Here is a 21803-nt window from a genome sequence, read left to right as displayed (position 1 = left end):
CACTATCATTTCATTTAGTAGAAATGATCCCAATTAGAGAATGTATAAAAGTGACTATTGCAATCAGAGGTTTCACTCTCACAGGAAATGTTCAAAATTGAAGGTGTGAGTGGGAGAGTGTGTGTGTGTGTGTGTGTGTGTGTGTGGAATACCTGTATAGGTCAGCCTCGGGTTGTTGACACTCCACCACAGCCTGCAGAGCCTCCAGTCCGGACACTGACTGACAGACTGCTGTCTCTGCCACCGAGTAGTGGGTCTAGAAACACAACACACACACACACACACACACACACACACACACACACGTGCTGAGTTGAGAACAGAGAAGTGTCATGGCCGGTAGAAACGGAATCAAAGCAGCCGGACACATTTTTCAGCTCCTCAGTAAGACCATGTTCATACAAGGGAGAGAAGAAAGAGAAAGCTTTCAATCTATAATTCAGCTGGTTCAGCCAGTCAGGGGAGGATGATACATCTCATCTGTTATAGGCCATGGGAAGGGCTGGGTGTGAGAGCCTGGAGACGGAGAGACTGACTTTATTTGCACTTTATTTGAAGTGAAGGTGTACTTGATTTGTCTTGTCAAAGAGCACCAAAAAGCGGGCACATCACTAGAGGGAAAAGATCGATCCAGGGCTCCTTTTTTTTGTTTTTACCAAGGTCACTCACTAAGTAAAGATGAAGGAGCAAATCGTGTAAAACTTCAAAAAAAAGAGAAAAGAAAAAAAAGAAAGCACCAAGCAGCAGCCTAGACGCCAGTTTCTTCTATGCTGTGCTGGAACTGAACTCACAGATGATGAAATATGGTGCACACCTCACATAAATGATGCAGTCCCCCTAACAGCCAATCAGAAATCAATGTCTCCTTGTTTTAACCTGTACATGTGCAGAGTATTATTTTGGAAAGTGCCACAATGCATTCCCCCAAGTTCCATCAGTACAGTTTGAGATATTGCCTGTGAAACATGAACAACAAACTTAGAGGGTGTTAATACAACAGCAATCTAATTATGGGTGATGTAATCTCACTGTACTGGACAGTATATGAATGGCTATGATTAACCTCAATTTACAGAGACGGCAAAAAGATGAAACAATTGCAGAAACATATTTCTATAAAAAGACAAGTTGCCGCCATTAGAAACCACCATGCTGTATAAGTAAACTGTAATAGAGGCAGCAGTATCTCATTAGAGAGATAATTAGGCAACATAGCCTCGGGCGGCGCAGGCCTTGAGGAGAGGAGAGGAGAGGAGAGAAGGGGAGAGAAGAGAAGAGAAGAGAAGAGAAGAGAAGAGAAGAGAAGAGAAGAGAAGAGAAGAGAAGAGAAGAGAAGAGAAGAGAAGAGAGGAGAGGAGAGGAGAGGAGAGAAGAGGGTAATCTCCAGTTACAACGTTGGAGTTAATCCTTTTAGAACTGAGAAACAGAGAGAGATACAGACAGTGAGTGAGTGAGTGAGTGAGAGAGTGAGTGAGAGAAAGAGAGAGAGATGGATGGATGGATGGATGATGTGTGGATATACTGAACTACATGGTATATTTTAATTTTTGTGGTAAAAACAAAAAAAAACAAAACATAAGTTAGAGTTTAATAACGAGTACAAACCTTGTGAGTACACTAGAGTGTCTGCAATAACTTAAAGACTTTTTAAGACCTTTTTAATGCCAGTTAGAGTATTTTTATCATTGAAATGAATGAGAACATGCTGAAAAGAATTATAGTCCTATCAGAATGTAGGTCTGCATGACTGGGCTGATTTTTCACTGAAAACAGAGCACCAAAAATGTGACATTTTGATATCATCTAAAACTGAATTAAAATAATATAATCATATTCAGAGTATTTTTAGACTTTTTTCAGAACTTGCATACACCCTGGTACACACACACACACACACACAGGCTGGCATTAGTAGTATGATAGGTACACAGAGGGTTTTTGCCTGCCTATTAAACTCTGCCAGCCTAAGTCTATTTTCTGACCAATTAAAGACTCATTTCCAATATCTGCGAACCATTTCCACTAAAACCGCTTCTAAATGAGCTCCAATGAGGCTCTTTCCATGCATGGGACTCGAATATGGGTTCCATTAGCCTTATGTCCCATCGGCAGCAGCGTGTCTCCCAGTCATCAACCCTCCTTCCCCGAGCCACAGCACCGCCACTGATGACTTTACCAGCTGAACCTCTCCGAAAGCCAGGGGAAAACCTGTCATTACGAAAGACGGGACTGTTCCTCACTTCTGATTGGCTGTTCGAAGCCATTGTAAAATACCCAATAAACTTACATCCGAACTGAAAATTACCACTCACGCCGGTGCTTCATGCAAGTATGCTGCTTGGTGGAAGGATGGCATTTAATTAGTAGAAAAGAAAAAAAAAAAATGAGGGTTTCACACCTTGAGGTTGGTCTCTCCGTCGAGGCTGGCGGTGGTGATGTGGCAGGTGCCGTCTGAGCGGTCCGACGACAGCAGCGCCAGGTCGGCCGGGAACGTCTCATCTTTAGCCACGCGAACTATGTCCCCAACCTGGACAGACACACACTCGCTCAGTTCAGGTTCAGCTTTCAGGGCGGTTGTCAGTTTGAATTCTTTCCCTTGTCATTTAGGGCCAATTTGGGGAAACATAGAGGATAAAGAGGGTAAACAAAACCAAGGAGTTGTTCCAAATTTAAGAAGACGTATTTTTAAATTTATATTCAAGTCATGGATAACTGGAACAATTTCATGTTCTCAGACTTCTCAGGCCTACAGTCGCACGCATATGTGCGCCAAAAACACACACATAGGCAAGAGGATGTGAGTGCACACACACAGACATGATGAGCTATAAAAAGGGGCCATGTGGTGACAGTTAAGCTTTCTCAATACCTTGGGGAAATGCCATAATATATTTCTCTGTGATTTCCACGATTAGCTACAAGGCTATCCTTCCAAAATTGGGCTCACAGATCACAAAAAATAGATTTCAAACACACATTTATAAGGGCCTGGCGCTAACTAAAGGAAAGCTCTGTCAGTGTTTGTTAAAGGTCACATATTCTCCACTTTCCAATGTTTTGTTTTATGTCTTGAGGTCCATTCAAAGCTGTGTGTGTGGTGTCATGTACCAAAAACACTCTCAATCCATTTTGACACGTTCATTTTCCAGCATCTCTCTGAGCCTTACCAAGAACAGGCTGTTTCTGTCGCCGTGTCTTTAAGGCTCATTAATATTAACGACCCCTCCGTTCCGATTGGCTAACCGTTTCGAGAGTGAAACGTGAGACACCGCGGCCCGGGCGGCTACAGGTAGGGAATACACTCCGGTAATAAACAATGACAACCGCTCAGCCGCTTTGAAAAAAACACTTTGTTAGTCTTGTTAGTAGACAAAAATGATAATGAGCGAACCTTTGTGACGCCACAAAGTTACGGAAGTCCAAACGGCTCGTTTAGAGGCTCGCTTTTCTAATACGGATTGTGTGGATTTAGTTGGCGACCGTGCGTTTTGATACTTTCATCATGTTTAGATAGCACATCCAACTCCTTATAATCAAAGAGGCATTTTGTATGGAGCTGTACACTGCTGTAATATCAAGGATTAGGGGGCGGAATATAACTAGTCTCTTGTTTGTGGAGGTAGTAGTGAATGTTCACAAAAAGATGCTTCCAAGGTGCTAATCCTCTTTGAAGACCCCGTGAAACAAAACATGTTTTTGAGCTTTTTAGTGGGCTTGTCTCTAAAGTAACATGTATACATAACTGTTCTTTCATTTTTAGCGTGCTAATGATTTCAAAAAAGGCATAATGACTTTAGCAAGTATGGTGAAACTCCAGTTAAAAGAAATCATATTGCACCACTGCTTCTTTGCTACTGTTGCCGCCTCGAATACTGTGTAATCAGCTGCTGCCTTTGAGCAACAGGCTAGCAATTTCAACACTGTTACTGCGCCCTCCCAGTGTTCAACCCTCAAACCTCTCACTTACACTGAGTGGCTACAGTATTAGGTAAACCTTCGCGATTACAAAAACAGCTCGCTCCTCCAGACAGTAAGTCATTGCGTTTGTGGGCGTATAAAGCATATTGACACGGTCGAGAGGTTCACTTACTGTTTGATTAAACATTAGAATGGGCAACACGCATGATTTAAGTGGCTTTGAGCGTGGTACGATCGTTGGTGCCAGACGCACCGGTTACAGTGTCTCAGACATGCCCGACCTCCTGGATTCTTGTGCGCTACAGTACCAAAAAACTCCTGTCAGCAAGATCTCACTGATAAGAAAGGAAAGAGGAGAAGGTTCAAGTTGCTCAACAGGTGCGACATTTCCCCATTTTTGTTGCGACATGCCCACAGCAGAATTGAGTAGGCCTCTTAATACCAACTGAGCAATATTCGCTCATTGCTGACCAGGTGTATCTCTTCATGGCCACAGTCTAGCCTTTTTCAAATGGACTTCTAGCAACATAATACACACATCGTCTCAAGATGTTCCAGGAACGTGACAGGGACTTTAGATGAGGTGGAACAGGATGTTTGCAGGATGTTTGAATCTGCTATCAAGTCAGCATGGACCAAGATGCCTGTAGAACATTTCCAGCACCTCGTTGAATCTAAGCCTCAAAGAATTCAGGCTGTTCTGGAGGCAAAAGGGCATCCTATCCTGTCCCAGCTAGGTGTACCTAATAAAGTGGCGACTCAGTGTACATTCCCTTATCAGGGTTCTGCATCACAAACTGAACTTAACTCTGATTTCTGCTTCATGGGGTCTTGTTAACTGTGAGCCAGTCGGTGAGAGGCATGCGGGTAAACAGCTATGGTGAACGAGAGCACCGACCGCCAAAACTTAATGAATAGAAAGGACGTCCCATTTTAAATCGACATGCTTGAAAGGTCATTTGGCTGGTACACTTGAGATGGCGGTTGTAGAACGACTGATAATGTGGTCACGTAATTAAGCAGTGGCACGGTACATGAGACTCGGAAAGCTGGTGTTCCTGTGACGAATGTGTCATTTCGCGGAACATTCCAGTGGCATTTGCGTTGAACATTCCAATTTTCTCAGTTCCTGCGATCTCCACAAATGAAATAGTGCTCTTTTCAATGCCATTAAACTCTTTGATGCACCGTAAGAGAACATCGTGACACACCAGCATGTTCCCGTTTTATCCAATCTAATTCTACAGAAATAACACTAGCACTAGGAATGTGTCACTACCTATGGCTGTTAGCTTTGAGATGCTGAAAGCGATCCTCCGGTACTAGAAGGTATGTATAGGTTTTTGTCCCTTTAACAAGACTTCTGTCACGCTTTGCCTCTGGTCTTGTGCTTGATGAAAGAGTCCACATTGGAACTGGCCTAATCAGCATCACAACAGTGCTTTTGGGGATCGAAGGTGAAGCTGTTGTCGTTTTACCCTGATGTTCTTGGATCTTGTCTGGACCAGACTTCCACTGCGGACCACAAACACCGGAGCGCCGTTCACCTCGTTGTCCGCCTTGTGTCTCAGCCAATCCTCATAGCCCTAGGAGAGAATTCAACCAATAACCAATCAGATACAGTGACCGATAGCTGCCTCGGTCGATCCTGATAGCCCTAGGATGGAGATCAATAATTGATCAGCTCTAGTGACAGATGAGATGGCTGTTTAAGTCAGCCCAGACATACTGTACCTTTCATATCACTGCCGGGTACGTCACTGTTTGGAGAATACATCATAACACCTTTAGCTTCTGCTTCATTTCATATATTCAACCCCGTAAGTAATGGTTGACATTTATTGTACAGGGATGGTTCAAGTTTTAAACTGGGCTGGGATATTAGAAGCTAGTTTCCTATGTGAAATACGGCTTTAATCATGTGTATGTTAGTTCCCCATTATCATCCCCACAGAGAGGAAGTGTGTACCGTGTACACGTGCGCTCTCACCTGTTTGATGGCAGTTACTGTGATGACAAAGAAGAGAGGCAGGCCGCTGGTGACTGGGGAAGTTGGGGTGTCAATCATCAACTACAAGGGAGAGACAGATTTGGACAAATGGGACGTGCAGAGAAAGAGATTAGGAGAGAGACTCAGTCAGAGGGGGTGTGCAGAAAGAGAGAGAGAAAAAGAAACGAGTGAACGAGGAGGAGGCGATTGAGCGGAGTCGTGGGTGATGTGTCAAACAGGAAACCTCAAAAGAACCAGCTTGTTTTTAGAACTTCCCTCACAAGGTTAACCGACAGTTAACCGATCAAAAGTACTCAAGAAAACAGAAACCAAGCAACATTTACTGGAACAGAATGTTTACCCAATCTCAGGTGAAACGGTCTAAAAACACTTTAGAAGGTTTTAGTCGTGAGAGGTTTAGAACTCCACCCCAGTGTGATTCAAGAATAAAGGACACCAAGGCATGTCTTTACTTTCCCATGAGAACCCTCGAGTATTCTTTTCTCCTTAAGTCCAATGAGCACCTTTTTTTGCATTCAGACTTTAATGGTTTGGAGAGGCATAAAACAAGGACGCACTATGGTATTCCCTCGCAGCCCACTGTAGTGATTCAGTCTTTACTTCCTTGATCTTCATTGCCAAACAATATAAGCCAAAAGTCCAGTTATTGGCTGGAACTGTATTTGGTACCTGGTGGTGGACTTAGAACCACAAAGCATTTGGACCCACGTAGGTCACGCACAGACATCTTTTTCATGTTCTCAGCTCTGGTCTAAGATATACAGCGATTGGGTGCTAAAGATGCTAAGTTCAATCTTCTCTGATATGATGCTATCCATTTATGGAGCGACCACTGTTTAGTTTCTTCTTCTTTCAAATATTTTATTTAATCTTTAGCCACAATGAGATGAACATGTCCTTTCCAAGAGAGCCTGGGCCATGAAGGCAGCGGACAAAACGCTGAAAATTGAATTAGAAAATGTGGCCGCAAGCAGCAACTAAGGCAGCCAAGCACAAAATGGGCCATTTCAGTAATGGATACTTCATTATTCCTACTTAGATTTACTTTCCAATATGTGCTTATGCAGTTTTTTCTTGACAATCACACCCTTTCTTCAGCCATCAATGCCAAACTGATGGGTTGTTGGGTTAATGTTAATGTTAGTACTTGACCTGCTGCTGGTTTGACAAGTGAATTGGGATCCATAAAGTATAACTCATTTCATCTCCCCATTAATGGATCTCAAAATGGCCTTACTTAACATATACATCATATATAGCACCCCCTTTTGACCAATCATGGTAATGGTGGCAAGTTTACCCGCTCGCTTCATAGATTCCGCCGTTACCAACATTTTTTTCAGGGATGGGAGGGGGAGAGCGGCCCTTTCAAACAGCGAGGGAGGAGACAAGCTAGTTTTACAAAGCTACGACTCCGCCCGAACCTGAGAACAAGCTTTAGGAAAGAGGTGAAAACAACAACACAGCTGCGTGTGTGGCTATTTGTTTCTCGTAGCACACATTATTTTCAGGATTGGTTACAGGGTCTGAAATCGCTAAATCGTTTAACTTTTCACACTGATTGGCCATAGGGGGGCTTGGCGGTGGGCATGAATATGATGAGTTGAATATGCAATTTAGGGTTAACAGGAGTGTATGTTCAAAGAAGATCTGTTAACATCTTGGGAAGAAGTGCTGCCATATATTAACATAACGTAACATAACACTATACTACACTATACTATAATAATCAAGACATTTCTTAACTTTTGCTTTGAATTTGGAAAAGACCGTCCTCCTCTTCCTCTCTGTTCACACAGGTATCTAGGAGTCCATCTAGGAATGGACCAATAAGCCTTCTAACAAAATGTCACAGCCGCAATGTTGACATGAAAAGCAGCGTTCTTTTCAATGATGTGAGGTTATGTTGACTTTAGCTTCACTGGCATGTTGGGCGGGTGAGGTGATGGCTTTTTCAGACAGGGTCAAGTCAATTCTTTTTGGCTCCGCTACACAGGCTCGAACGAATTGGGAGAAGCCAGAGAATTTGAAAACCAAATTCTTATTTCAAACCGGGCTGACTGATGCATACTGAAGGCCTAACTCCTGGGGGGCAGCTTTAAAGGCACGCACGTGGGTATTACTTAATGTGTGGGTGTATTGCTTTAATACGGAGACAGACCCGTCTCCCCCCTGGTCCAGTAGAAGTCGATGAGTCACTCAGTCACTCACACACACGCACACACACACATCTAGTTGTATCTAGGGCAGGAACTGCTGAGGCCACGCCTGACTGGTCACTGTCTGATTGAGGTGGACATCTACCTGCAACCAGGAACTCTATGCATGTGTGTGTGTGTGTGTGTGTGTGTGTGTATTACCTGTACAAGGAAAATAATGAGGAAATAGAAGTTGGCTATCCTTCTGAACTGCTCGAACAGATTCTTGGGGACGAAGTTCCAAATTGTGTACTGAAAGAGAAAGACACAGAGAGAGTTAAACACTATGGGTTTACAAATACTTTACATGACTGGGACAAAGACTGAGAAGAAAGGTTGTATGGAACGTGACATTACTTATGCAACTTTCAGAAAATTTAAGACTTTTGAATTCTACCTGGAATTGAATTGAATTGAATTTAAGACCGAGTAGAGACGCAAAGCGGGAAAAAACAGCCTATATCCGAAACTTCTCAAACTATAAATTGACAGGATAAGGAAAAAGGACAATTGGGTTTAGTAAAGCACAGAAAAACACATAGAAAATGCATCCACGTGTTTGTCTGACTCAGGGTAAGTAGAAAAAATACCCAAATTGCCCCAAAACCAAATAAACCCTTTAAGGACCAGCATATAGCCTGTTAAGGCAATAGCCAGCAGATAGGTATACAGCCCATAGTCTGTGTTCAAGTCATTCTTTAATGCTGTTATGGTAAATGATTCTCCATGCCTGTCTCTTCATCCACAAAGAAATATATTCACAGACACAAAGTAGCACATTCTGCAGAAGATAAAGGAATCCTTTATAGTCATGGCTTCCCATAAAATCAATTGCAGATGATGATCGCATATCTGCTGAGCATATGTTGCCTATTCGGTGTCTTATTAAGGCACTCTCTGCTGTCCTGTGATGTCTGTGCGTACTGTATTTTCACAAGTATGGTTACAAAAAAGCTAGTATGCACTCACTATGAGGGTGACTGAACTGAAGAAAAGGTTTATTGCTAACCAACTCTACACAAAAATAAGAATAAAACAGCTGTCTGGATCTACTGAAAAAGGCCGATACATGAGATTGTGTCACGTAAAGCCCCTTTTAATTTGGAAATGAGACAAGCCAATGCTATGACTTTTGTAATGGCATTTGGTACATTAGTAGTCAGTTTCATTTATTTAAGTTGTAAACAAGATTAGTTATAGAATATATTATAGACTGCTACATCAAAAAGATTCCTACATGCTTTTTCTAATATGATGAAAAATGAGCAGCACGAACCATTTATCGTTGAATTAAACATGAAATTAGCAGCCTTTGCTGTTCCTGCATTGCGAAAACAAGAAATATAGATTTTTATGACTAAATCTGAAGTCAAAAAGCGGTCATGAGAAGAAAAAAAAAACAAGATTTCCTCTCCCTTCCCTTCCCTATTAATTACATTAAAAAGCGCAGGTCGCCTCGCTCTGCCTGCCCTATTCATAGACCAAAATCTTCCAGGCAAAGAGAAAAGATGTTAGGCAAACAGGGCAAACGCTGAGACTGCTAGTATAGCATCAGTTGTGTTTGACGGTTGACCTATTGTCCAGGCTGAGCAGCACTGTTTTCATATGAGCCGTTTCTGTTATCCAATAAGCATGACTTCAAATCAATCCCAGTTAAATGAGCCGTTCAGTGCTAAGTACATCAGATGACATGACCCTGTCGACAATCAGTCAATCACCTGCCTAATCAATGCTAGTCCTAACTCCACTCCACATTGCAATGCTGGACATTGGCTACCTTGGATGACATTGTGCAATCAATTAACCAACCAACCAACCAACCAACCAATTTAATCTTTCAAGTGGTAATCTATGAGATGCTTTTTTTGTTGCCAGTGTTTTAGTGATGATCAGCCATTGCTGTGGTGTTTCTGCACTGCACTTCCCAGAGATCAGCTGTCAATCAAACAGTGTGTCCAGGGGCCAGTTGCATAAAGATAGACCCGGTCTTAGACTTAAAATGACCTTAAGTCAAACTTGCTATAGACATTTATATCTACCTGTTCCTACTACTTCTTGATTACTGTAGATCGCTAATGGTTTGTTTCTGTCTCTAAACACTCTCTCTCTTCTTCAGGTTCTTTCAAAAAATTATTTCCTGCTCCAAAATTCTTAACTCAAGATTAGCCAGGGGGAAGGTTGCTAACTTCCCTACCTCAAAATAAGTCAGTCGTAATATTTAAGTAGTCTTAATTAAGTCTGAATTAAGTCTTAATTAGCCTAGTCCAACCTGAGAATGTAAGACTAGTCTAAGGCTTAGACTATTCTTAAACTAGCTTTATGCAACTGGCCCCAGTACTGTAACTTTGTCTTTTGTCCTTGGATTTTCTGTTGATGCAGTTTGAGTTTCTCTCTTCTTTGTCTGTTCAGTCATGGTGGCTATCACTGCTCATGCTAACTACCCAGTTCTTCTTCTTCTGTTTATTCCAAACAAACCGGAAATGTAAAACGCATCACCTCCTGTGCGCCAGAGGATTTTTCCCAGGAAAGAGCTACCAGACACTGACTGTTTAGAACAGCCAATGTAAAAGCTTTCATGTACTGGCTATTGGTTAACTCACTATTTTCCTATATCAATCGGTGATACAGAGTAGCAAAACAGACATTCATTTATATGACAATGTCACAGTTTATTACTTTCAAAGCAAAAGAGAGCCTTAATTCAGATGTATTCCCCACAGTCACTTCACAACAAAAGGAGCCAAAACACAGTGCGACCCCTAAGCCAGTGGTTCTCAGTGTGGGGTCCGGGGACCACCAGGGGTCCTTGAGGGGGTTCCAGTGGGTCCCAGGCAAACTGATGAATTGTTAAACTTCAATACTGTTTCATTTACAAGAAGTTAACACAATTAGAGAATGTAGAAGAATGACTGTTTTTATCATAGTTTCTCTGTTATCTCTCTATCTACAATACAGATAGTCATGGAATTCTGGACAAAATCATATCTAACAATAAAAATGTGCAAATCTTAACTACAGCTGATTGATTTGCAACAAATAATGGTGTATAGGTCTTTCTATTCACAGTGTGATTGTTTGGCTGTTTTTGTTTTGGAACTCTAAAGAACAGGTCCCCATTGACTTCAGTTGTTTTGGAGAAGGCTGCTACTAACAAACTAACAAATTTCACCTGTGTTTCAACTGGCATGAGGGGGAGTAGATGATGACAGAATTTTCATTTTTGGGTGAACTATTCCTTTAAGTCTCCTCACGTACCTTGGATGAGATGATTCTGTTGTCGGCGAAGCGTTGCGGTATGTAGTGGCCATGCTGGGGGAAACGGTTTGCCACATACACCGTCCTGGTCTCGCTCTGGTGGGGGGGGTCAAAGCCCTGAGGGAGGGAGGGAGATGGAGAGAGAGAAAGAGGGGGAGAGAGAGAGGGGGAGAGAGGTGGGGCAGAGGGGAGGAGATAAGAGGATATTTACAATGACAACTTTTTCTCCCCAAATTTCACCTTACTGTTACTCTCATTTCTTATATTGTACACTAGTGCAATGGATCACAAAACTCACGGTTCGGATCGGATCATTTTTCAGATCAGCAAAAAAAAAAAAAAAAAAGGGTTAAATGCACTTTAAAAGTAGGTAGGTAGCTGCACAAAGCAACAAGCACGTTAAAACGAATGTAGCACTTTAGGACTTTATTATATTATGTATGTTTAAATGTAGAAATGTGCTGTTTTTGCTGTTCTTATTTTATATATTTTATTTACTTATGTGTGTGTTTTTGTGTCTGTTCTTAAGAGCTGCACTGAGGCAAATTCCTATCAACTGTGTTGACATGGCAATAAAGCATTGAATTGAATTAATTTAAAAATGTGCTACTTTGGCTTTGATGCTTTGATCTCTGTCTGTAGTCACCACTCTGTAGTCTCACTCAATGTCCCGCCCACAGCACTATCTGATTGGTTACACGTCACGAGTAATAGCCTATCAACACTGAAGGCTCTGCCACAGACAGTCAAAAGACTGGAGCTTCTCTGAGCGGAGCTGTGTGTGAAGGGAAGGCAGCATGTTGCCCAAGTTGAAATAAACATCACAATCTTGTGATCTATTTCAATGATGACAAGCAGCCCAGTTTCCCAGTTCCACCACTGAAAACGCTCGAAGTCACGTCACAGCCTACGGGATTTCACTCAACGGAGGTGAAAGCGACGGCTTTTAAATCAGTCGCTCTTCCTTTTTTTTCTTCCCTAACACAATCATTGTTCTTCAGAGTAAAACACAGCAGCATCTGTCTTGTCTGTATCTTTTCACTGCAACTCTGCATCCAGATTTTGGGAATTATTACTTTAAAAAGTAACAGCGGCAGTAAAATTGTATTTCACACTATGATGTTTAAACTTTGCAATCAATCCGCGGTTCACATGCGTGCCGAACCATGGGGGGGGGATCCGTACGGATCACGGATCAACTATGGTCCATTACACCACTACTAGTGCGACACAATGATCCATGCTTTTAACAGAAAGCATGAGACGGTGTTGTTCTGAACAAATTACGTACATAACTGTTATTACTCAGTAATATTAATAGTATAGTAATAATAACGTAGTAATTTTAAAATGTATTCTACGGAATTAGAAGAAAATGCCAGTCATTAGAAAGGAAAATAAAATGCTTTTTTTTAAATTGAAACTTGAAAACAGACAGTAATTGCAAGGGAAAAAATGGATCCTGTTCAGTGGAAGATTACTTTGACCTTAGATCATGATGATATCACGCCGGGGGGATGAATTCAAGGCACTGACTGAAGTGAAATAGGCCATTACTGCAGACCATTAGAACGGACAGATTATCGAGGCAGTGGAGAGGGGCTGCATGGATGTGCATTGGCAAACGGTACAAAATCAGTGTGGATAACATGGAGCCGTATAAAAAGAGCAATGGAACATTATGGCAATATTTCACTTCGCATTCATGACATTTAGCAATACCCTGACTACCGCCCGAAAGCAAAAAAGTGGAGGGGGTAACATTTGGTGGTACTATTCAAAACAGTTTTAGTTATCACTGGGGGGGTGTAGAATTCTTCTACTGGCTGTCATTTTTTTTTTTTTTTTACAGTGTAGCAGAGGTTAGTTTGGGAATCCTACAGTGACAAAGAGATAGAGAGAGACTACAAGGCAGCAAAAGAGAGAAACACAGAGGGAAGTGTTGCATCGTGCAAGTACAGATGGAGAGAGAGAACGTGGTAACCACCTCTCGCTCGCTCGCTCTCTCTCTCTTTCTCTCTCTCTCTCTCTGCTCCCATCCGTCAAGCGAATTTTCTGCTAACTTTCAAAAGGTCACCCGAAATAAAATGCAAATTAGGTGCAGTTCCATCAGCTGGGCTAAAGCGAATTCCTCAATGTCAAAGTAAAAAAAACAACACATCCACGAGAAAAAAAGTGTTTCGAGCATATAGTATTAGGCAAGTTGTTATTGTTCTTTGGTGTCTGCTAATGTTGGTCATATTTCATGCTTTCATCTGAGGACAAAAACAAAGAAATGCCCTTTCAATATTCTAATACACCGACCATGATGGAGCCTTATGCATGGGAGCTACAGCAAGTTTTGGGTTTTGGGTTTTTTGACAAATGTTTCCATTGCATAATTTCTTTATCAACATCAACAATACATTTTCCATGAGTGTAAAGATTTTCCAATTTGATACATGGTAGGTTAGGTTCACAGACGTGGCTTAAGCCTAGTTCTCGACTAAAAACTTGAACCCACGTCTATGAAGCTGGCCCCATAACTTGCAGAAAAATAGTTGGATGAAGACCCAGCTTCTGTCTCTCCGTCTCGTCTCCTGTCTATATTTTCTGGTAGTCATTGTCCTATGTGTCAAACCCCACCCATCTGCTACTCCAAGGAGGTCAAACCTATGCTTAGAATCATTTGCAAATGTTATTTGACCTGGGCCTGACACACACACACACACACACAGACACGCACACACAGTGGAATGTACCGTAGCCACGTCACTCTCACCCACACACACACACACACACACAGATCCAGCTCAGTTCAGGCACACATGTAACCCATTACCGTCTTTTTGTTCAGCTGTCTCTCTCTCACCCTCTGCTGCGGTTTTCACATTGCGCTCTCTCATTGTTGCACAGGCACCACACACACACACACACACACACGCAACACTACGGCTACACATTTATGGAAAAAATGCTACACAACCAAACGTGCAAAAATCCACTTTTGCACCTTAGCATACTCACTTTTTCCACTTTTGTCACTGCACTATTTCTTAAAGAAGCAGCAGCTGGAAAGTCTTGTTTTCACTCTTGCCGTCTTACTCTTATTGTGGTAAATAATTACTACTTTATTAAATTGGGACGCTGGTACAACCCTAAGGCAAACTTTGCACAGAATCTGTAATTGTTTGTTCTCATCTGATTTAAAAGGAAAGCATCTCCAAATGACAGATGATGATCCACTTTTAGAAAATGGCCTTTTCAAATTCAGACCCGGGAGAAGGGTTTTCCTCTGCAGTGATTGGTCGATTGGTTGACATACCATACCGGGACTCGGGGGAATTGAAAATATAACATTGAAAATAACACTTCAAATATGATAACCCTAACCCTAGAGGCCTATATGGTGATCACACCCTGCCCTTGTTCCTGGTAATCTAAAATAGAGTGTCTTACAGTCTTATGATGATACACGTGCGGGTGTTTCTGTGTGTACTCTATGTGTGAGACAAAGTGTAAATGACCCCCAAAGCAAATTCAACAGTATGCATCTTTGTCCTGTTGAACTATGAAACTACACGGTTCCTTTTTAACACGCGGAGAGACTCAGTGAAAGTGGGTGTGCAAACCGGATACCGGCCTCGCACCGGTCCCGCTGCTGTATGATCCCCGTCAGACATGGCAAACAGCAGCGTTTCTCGACCCAGTGTGACATCCTGGCTAGAGGCACGCAGCCAGCCAGCCAGCCAGCCAGCCAGCCAGCCAGGCCCCCTTTCACTCCGGGAAGACCTCGCAGCTCTAAAGCAAAAAAGAATGAATCCTGGCCATTGAAGCAGCTGGAACACTGGGGTAGTTCTGCTTTAAAGGAATAGTTCACCCAAAAAAAAAATGAAAATTCTGTCACGCCGCAAAAATCGTCCACCTTAACAAGTGATTTAGTCTCATGTTCAGTTTAAATCTTATTTTTAAAACAAGAGAAAAACTCTGCCAGTGGGGTGAGATAACTCCACTTGTTTCCAATGCACTGTCACTTGTTCCAGGAAGTTTCTATAAATTAGTGTCAGTATCTGGAAGTCAGAAAAAGGCAAATCACCGCACTACTATCAAGAAAATGACACTTGATTCTACAAAATTCTTGAAACAAGCTGATTTACATTGGAAACAAGTGACAATATCTCTCAACATTGGCAGATTTCCTCACTTATTTTAAGAAAATTGTGATTTTAGGACTCAATAATAGACTAAATGACTTGTTAAGATGGAGAATTTTTGCAGTGCATCATCTACTCACCCTCATGCCAAATGAAACACAGGTGAAGTTTGTTAGTCCATATAACACACAGGGAGGTTTGCCAGCACAACTTGGTAGCAGCCTTCTCCAAAACAACTGAAGTCAATGGGGACCTGTTCTTTAGAGCTCCAAAACAAAAACAGCCAAACAATCACACTGTGAACAGAAAGACCTATACACCATTATTTGTTGCAAATCAATCAGCTGTAGTTAAGATTTGCACTAAATGATGGTGTAAATATACTGTAGGTCTTTTTGGAACTCTGAAGAACTGGTCCCCACTGACTTCAGTGGTTTTGGAGAAGGCTGCTATGGAGTTGTGCTTAGGGTTGGGTATGGATTGGGTTTGGGTTTGGATTTTAACGATTCTGATTCCGATTCCGATTCTGCTTATCGATTCCGGTTCTTAACGATTCTTGATTACAATTCTTTGAGGGGCAGGGTCAAAACAGGTCACATGCTTATTTCACAGAATTTTTATTTATTTATTTTTTTAAATATGACTTTACACAAGTCATATTCAGAAACTTCTAACTTGTGCGCACATTAAAAAAAACAAAGACCCGGGTATTTTTCAAAGTCTTTGTAGGCTAAGTCTTTGTCACTCCGACTCCGGTATGGCCGGTATGAAGAAAGGTATGTATGTTGTCTGTCTCCGGAGCTGTATGTGTGTGTGTGTACAGTTCAATCCTACCGCACTTGAAGTAGGTGTGGAATACGTGTTCCTTAGTTCACAGTCTTCTTACTGCAGGCAACAGGTTCTGTATCTTGTGGGCTGGGCTCGCCATCCAGTGCTGGATTAGTTCAGAGAGCTAATACCTTTAGTAAAAACTCTATTGCAGCTAGCGGACTTTTAGATCGCTAACGCTTTTAGCATAACTCAATGGAGTTGAACATAGCGAAAATTAGCATCACGGCTAGCGGACTTTTAGATCGTTAACGCTTTTAGCATAACTAGACTAAACTGCATAACTAAGAAACAGGAAACTTCTTCTTCTTCACTGGTTTTACTGGCGGACTACAAACCAAAGGTGCATGCCGCCACCACGGAAACTGAAACTAGCGCGAGTGAAATCTGTTTAGGAACCGATAAGCAGAATCGAAATTGAAATCCTTTGGAATCTGAATCTTGGAACCGGTTCTAATTTGGAACCGGTTCTCGATGCCCAACCCTAGTTGTGCTGGCAGCCTCCCTGTGTGTTATATGGACAAACTTCACCTGTGTTTCAACTGGCATGAGGGGGAGGAGATGATGACAGAATTTTCATTTTTGGGTGAACTATTCCTTTAAAAGGGGGATAAAGTAATTCATGGTTTTATCGACCTATATCTGCGACAAAAGAATTACAACACCACCGACAGGTCTCTGGCACGGCTTATGGCAGCCTGTAACAGACAGAAATATAAGTCACATTTTCACAATAGACAAGCTAGAGCAGAGGGCCAAAAGAAATGTAATAATGCAAAATACTGTAATAATACTGAAATACCGCAATAATCACAATACCGTAATTTTTTTTTGGGGGGGGTGGGCCCTGCAGTAAACCTCCAATTACAGCTGTAAAATTATCATTGTAGCTCTAACCCATGCTTGACAGTTAGTAAGCATAACAAAGCCAACTGCACACATAGTAGACACAGCACAGCTCACTAATGATAGCTCACATTAAAGAGATGAAGCTGTTTAAAGAGTTTCTGGTTGGTCTTGTTGAGCCAGCTACCAGGGGAGAGGATAACAACAGCAAATATTTGCCTGATTACATTAGGGTCATTCATGGAGTTTATTGAGCTATGAAGACTGATAAGAACATAGACTGGTAAGCCAATAATTTATGCCCCCGTCTGTTTTAGCTATATCTGACATCAGTGATTATACACGAAGTCTACACCTCTACACATCAAACTGCGACTCAAAAAATGTAGTGAATGTATATGATCTATGACACATTTTTCCACTGTTATAGCTTCAGAGCACCAGTATAGCCTGGCCCTCACAGGCATTGGAATTGTTGCATCGTGTAATGCAAGACAAAGAGGAACTCAGATTAAATTAACATCCCATGTTTCCTCTGATTTTTTTTTTTTTTTTTTTTTTTTTTTTTTTTTAAATTGCAGCATATTACTAATTGCAAGGTAGTTTTACTGCTAGCTTGGCAGTGTTTCTGTCTGACCAGCACCAAAACATGAGCTGAAAACACTCTGCCTAACTGAAATCTGTCTCCCCCCCCCCCCGGACTCTCATGCCCCCATCAATCTGTACCCCGACAGGTAATTACTCCCTGCATAAAGCCTACAAGTCCCACAATGCCTTGGGGGGAACGGTTCCGCCGCACAATGCCTGGGCGACAGTCCGATACATCACATCCCAGGCACCGCACTGAATCACACTGTAGACTAAGAGCCATTTAATCAAATGGGATGAGCTAATCAGGGAGGGAGGGCGAGGCGAAGAAAGAGACGGAGGTAAAGACGGGAAGACAAAGAGGGGAGACACAGCAATAGACTTTCCACAGTCAGAAGCAGAGGATGACAACAGTAATATTACCATGACCATATCAAAACCATTACAGCAGTAACAAATGCAAAACCACTAGTATTACTATTACTATACCATACCAATGCTAGGGTCTGAGTGATAAAGGATAAATACTGAGAATTAGGAAATAAAATTGCAGATGTCCAATATATCTGACAATCATGATTTATTGTTGTAGAGCCATTGCTGTTCAACTTGATTCATCATTATATCCACTCTTGACCAACTTCACAACCAGATTCCTAAAACACACGGTCTGGGACTTTGTTTAGATTTGTTCTTTCTTCTCAAAGGTCAAGTGTAAAGTAAATGTGAAAAATCATAAACGTTACCCTAAGTTACTGTGAAGTCAAACTGTTTTATGCTAATCTGTGGACCCAATGCCAACACAATATCTATCAATGATATGTCAAAACTGGCCAGTAATATCAGTGCTCCAAAATGTTATTATAAATGTTTGTTTGACTGAAGACAGCCATTTCTCATACAGCCTTGCATATAGTAGACTGAATACCTGATGGCAAACAATGATGTGCCAAATAAATATGTGAGAATTATTAACTGCAACAGGCTGCAGCAGTGCAACAGATGCTACAGGACCTTTTCATTTAATTGAGAGTGACATAGGCTAGTTAATAGCCAGATGCTTCATTGCTTTACGATTGTGGATTGTTAGGGTTTCTAATTCAACAGCCATCTCTGAGAGGAATGAAAACGTAGGATGTCATTTAGGGGGGGTAAACCTCCAAATACAGCTGTAAAGTTATCATTGTAGCTCTAACCCATGCTTGACAGCTAGTAAGCATAACAAAGCCAACTGCACACAAGTAGACACAGCACAGCTCACTAATGATAGCTCACATTAAAGAGATTAAGCTGTTTAAAGAGTTTCTGGTTGGTCTTGTTGAGCCAGCTACCCATAATAGGATAATTTAGAGTGTCTGCAAAATACAGCTTTTCAATGATAGAGGCAAAGATGCGATCAGGGATTGGCTGCTTGTATTTTAAGGTAAACCCTATAAGAAGTGAACGTGGCAAAATTGTCATGACTCAGCGCCGCTGATAGATGAAGACAGTGACTGACACCCAAAGCCTGTCACACTGCATCTCTCCATCCATCCATCCATCCATCCTAATTCAAACATGGCAAATAGGAGCCTTCCACAGTCATATACCCTGCCCCCCCTCTCCTTTCTCCTTCTTAGTGTAGACCAACGTCATCAAAAATGAACTGATAAGCAGCTGGAGAATGAACCAACAGCACTGTGTGTTTCTTGGTGTACCTTCCAGTTGAAATCAAGGTCAAACAAACAGCCCCCACAAACTTTGTTTTCATTGGACCAGTTGCACAGAGATGGCGGCCTTCTAACTTAATTTAACCTTTAGGCAAGTCAATTATATGGGATGGGCCAAGACGAATGAGTTGTCTCAAAGTAAGGCTGCCATTGTTATGTACTCAAAACTCAGTATGGTTTGAGTACACAACTGAGGGCTAGTATGCAGCCAACAGCAAGAGTGAGTGTGTGTGTGTGCGAGAGAGAGAGAGAGAGAGAGACAGATTCATTTTTTTTTTTGCATTACCATAAACTGACAAAGCTGCAGCTAAGCAGGAGTTGACGGTTTGAATTAGTGGCACTCTAACCCAAACCCCCTCGGTGCAGCTTGACTGGGAGCAGCTAGACTCAGAAAAGCGGGCCTTATCATTGATTAAACCCTCCCGGCTGTGGCGACATCCACGGCTTGATCGATGTGTGACTAAACCTCACAACATGCATTCATTCAATCATCCACTCATTCGCAGAGACACGCTCAAGCTCGCACAGACTCTCTACTAAACGCTCTGCCGCGTTCTCTCAAACACACACACACACACACACACACACACAATAGTTGGTACTGCATGTCAACCCTGAATTCTGGTCCAAGCATTGAGTTCAACTGTCAAGACGTCAATGGAAATGATATGCAATGCTTTCACATGCAGAGCACAGTTAAAAAAAACACAGACTAGGAAATAGTTTCAGTCACAGATCTACTCAGTGATTACTGATTGATGGCAGATTTCAAACACGAATCATTCTTCCTTCAAGCAGCTTAAGCATTAAGCAGCTTAATTCAACACTCAGAGTCAATGCTTCTGTTTTTCCCCTTGTGAGTGTGTGTGTGTGTACCGGTAACAGCTGCTTACTAAACACGCTCCATGATATTTGCTCATTTCCCTGGCATACTTCTGATACCTAGGAGCGCTATATTATCGCAATACGTCACCACACGGCCATCTTGGTAGGCAAACAACAGGTGATTACAACAAACAGGATGTGTATAATCAGATAACCAGCAAATACAGTAAGCTGTGAGCAGCGCGTGACGAAATACAGCGAGATGCGATGAATTCATGTTCCGCTGAATTGACGTTAAACTGAACCAACCCAAAGCTGTCGTTACTGTAAAAGTTACAAGGCAAAAGTACATTGTTATGCTTAAGGTTTGGCTAACCGGCTGTTACAGTCAGTTGTCTCTCCTGGTGACATACCAACGAGTATGTATGGCAAACGACAACTTTAACTAGTTTAATTGCAGTGTGATAACGTACCAAACGGGAGGAGATGAATGGGAGTGGGAATGGGCAAAGCTGTTAAACTTTGCCAACTTTTACAACGTTAGCTAGCAAACTAACTAGTTAACGCTTGCTTTCTGACAGTGGGGAATGACCAGCTAAGGATACCGTGCTAACAAACTGTTAGCAATTTTAAATACGCCAGCCAATGTTCATCTCAAACCCGGCCCGTTTGTGTCTCGGTCAACTAGCTGTCGTTAGCTAACTAGCCGGAAAGGTAGCTAGCTTGCTATACCTGACTGACATCACTACAACCCAAACACTGACAATGTTTTGAACACTGGCTAACTGGCTAGCGAGCTAACTTTTATCCCATTGAGGTTAGGATAGCTTTCGGCCAGCTAATTCCGACATACCCTAGCTGCCGTTGTTAATTAGCGAGGTGTAATGCGGGCTGTGTAAGAAAGGCAGTAAAGCTGTTTACCAGCTGCTGTCGTATCCACCGTAGCATCCTTGCAAAATACCTTCCGTCCGAAGTAGCCAGCAGAGTCGCTAGCCAACGCTAGCAACTAGCTACTCCACCAAAACCTTCCCGAACCATAAATATTTCCCCCCGAAGGCAGCTCTTCTCGGCCGCATTACGCGACACATTCACGCGGTATAACTGTGCAAAAGCCCAGATCCGATCCGTCCCATTCCGCTGTAACGTCTGATAAACGATCCCCGTTGGAAGTGACAGGACGCTGGCCACGAAGTCCCACCGAGCTACACTACATCTCTGTGTTTGCCACGATCAGTTTCCACCGCACACGGAGCTGTGACTGGCTGCTCTCTAGCGGCCAGACACTAAACGCCCCCCTCCCGCCTTGACTGACAAAACCCAGAAACCGAGGTCTCTGCCGGTGGACCTTCTGGATACAGACTGACAGACTGACAGACAGCCAAGGAAACCAAGCGGGTCACATCAGCGGCCAGAACAGGAGTGGTGTGATGGATGGATGACCTGTTAAAAGTTTCCAACGGGTCAGCCCCAATTCTATTTGTTTCTTCAAGCT

The 21803-nt window shown here is 42.3% G+C and overlaps 1 protein-coding gene across 1 annotated transcript in view; it reads right to left on the bottom strand.

The window, feature by feature from the left end:
* LOC139667297 (phospholipid-transporting ATPase IF-like) overlaps window positions 1-21539 on the bottom strand; it is a gene marked incomplete at its 3' end in the record, with an annotated part of 34992 nt that extends 13453 nt beyond the window's left edge. Inside the window, exons 1-7 of the mRNA XM_071546746.1 lie at window positions 21233-21539; window positions 11383-11499; window positions 8290-8379; window positions 5909-5989; window positions 5397-5504; window positions 2399-2527; window positions 153-256 (exon numbers count right to left, since the gene is read on the bottom strand). Coding sequence (XP_071402847.1) covers window positions 153-256; window positions 2399-2527; window positions 5397-5504; window positions 5909-5989; window positions 8290-8379; window positions 11383-11499; window positions 21233-21259 — 656 coding nt within the window. The remainder of the gene's footprint in view (window positions 1-152; window positions 257-2398; window positions 2528-5396; window positions 5505-5908; window positions 5990-8289; window positions 8380-11382; window positions 11500-21232) is intronic.
* Window positions 21540-21803: the final 264 nt, after the last annotated feature.

The sequence above is a fragment of the Centroberyx affinis genome, unplaced genomic scaffold, assembly GCF_046629955.1.
Source record: "Centroberyx affinis isolate AG114_WGS23_722 - 3 ecotype Tasmania unplaced genomic scaffold, CSIRO-AGI_Caff_v1 ptg005432l_1, whole genome shotgun sequence".
NCBI classification, from domain to species: Eukaryota; Metazoa; Chordata; class Actinopteri; order Beryciformes; family Berycidae; genus Centroberyx; species Centroberyx affinis.
Note: the sequence above shows the minus strand (reverse complement) of the source record. Positions and strands in the feature narration are given on the sequence as shown.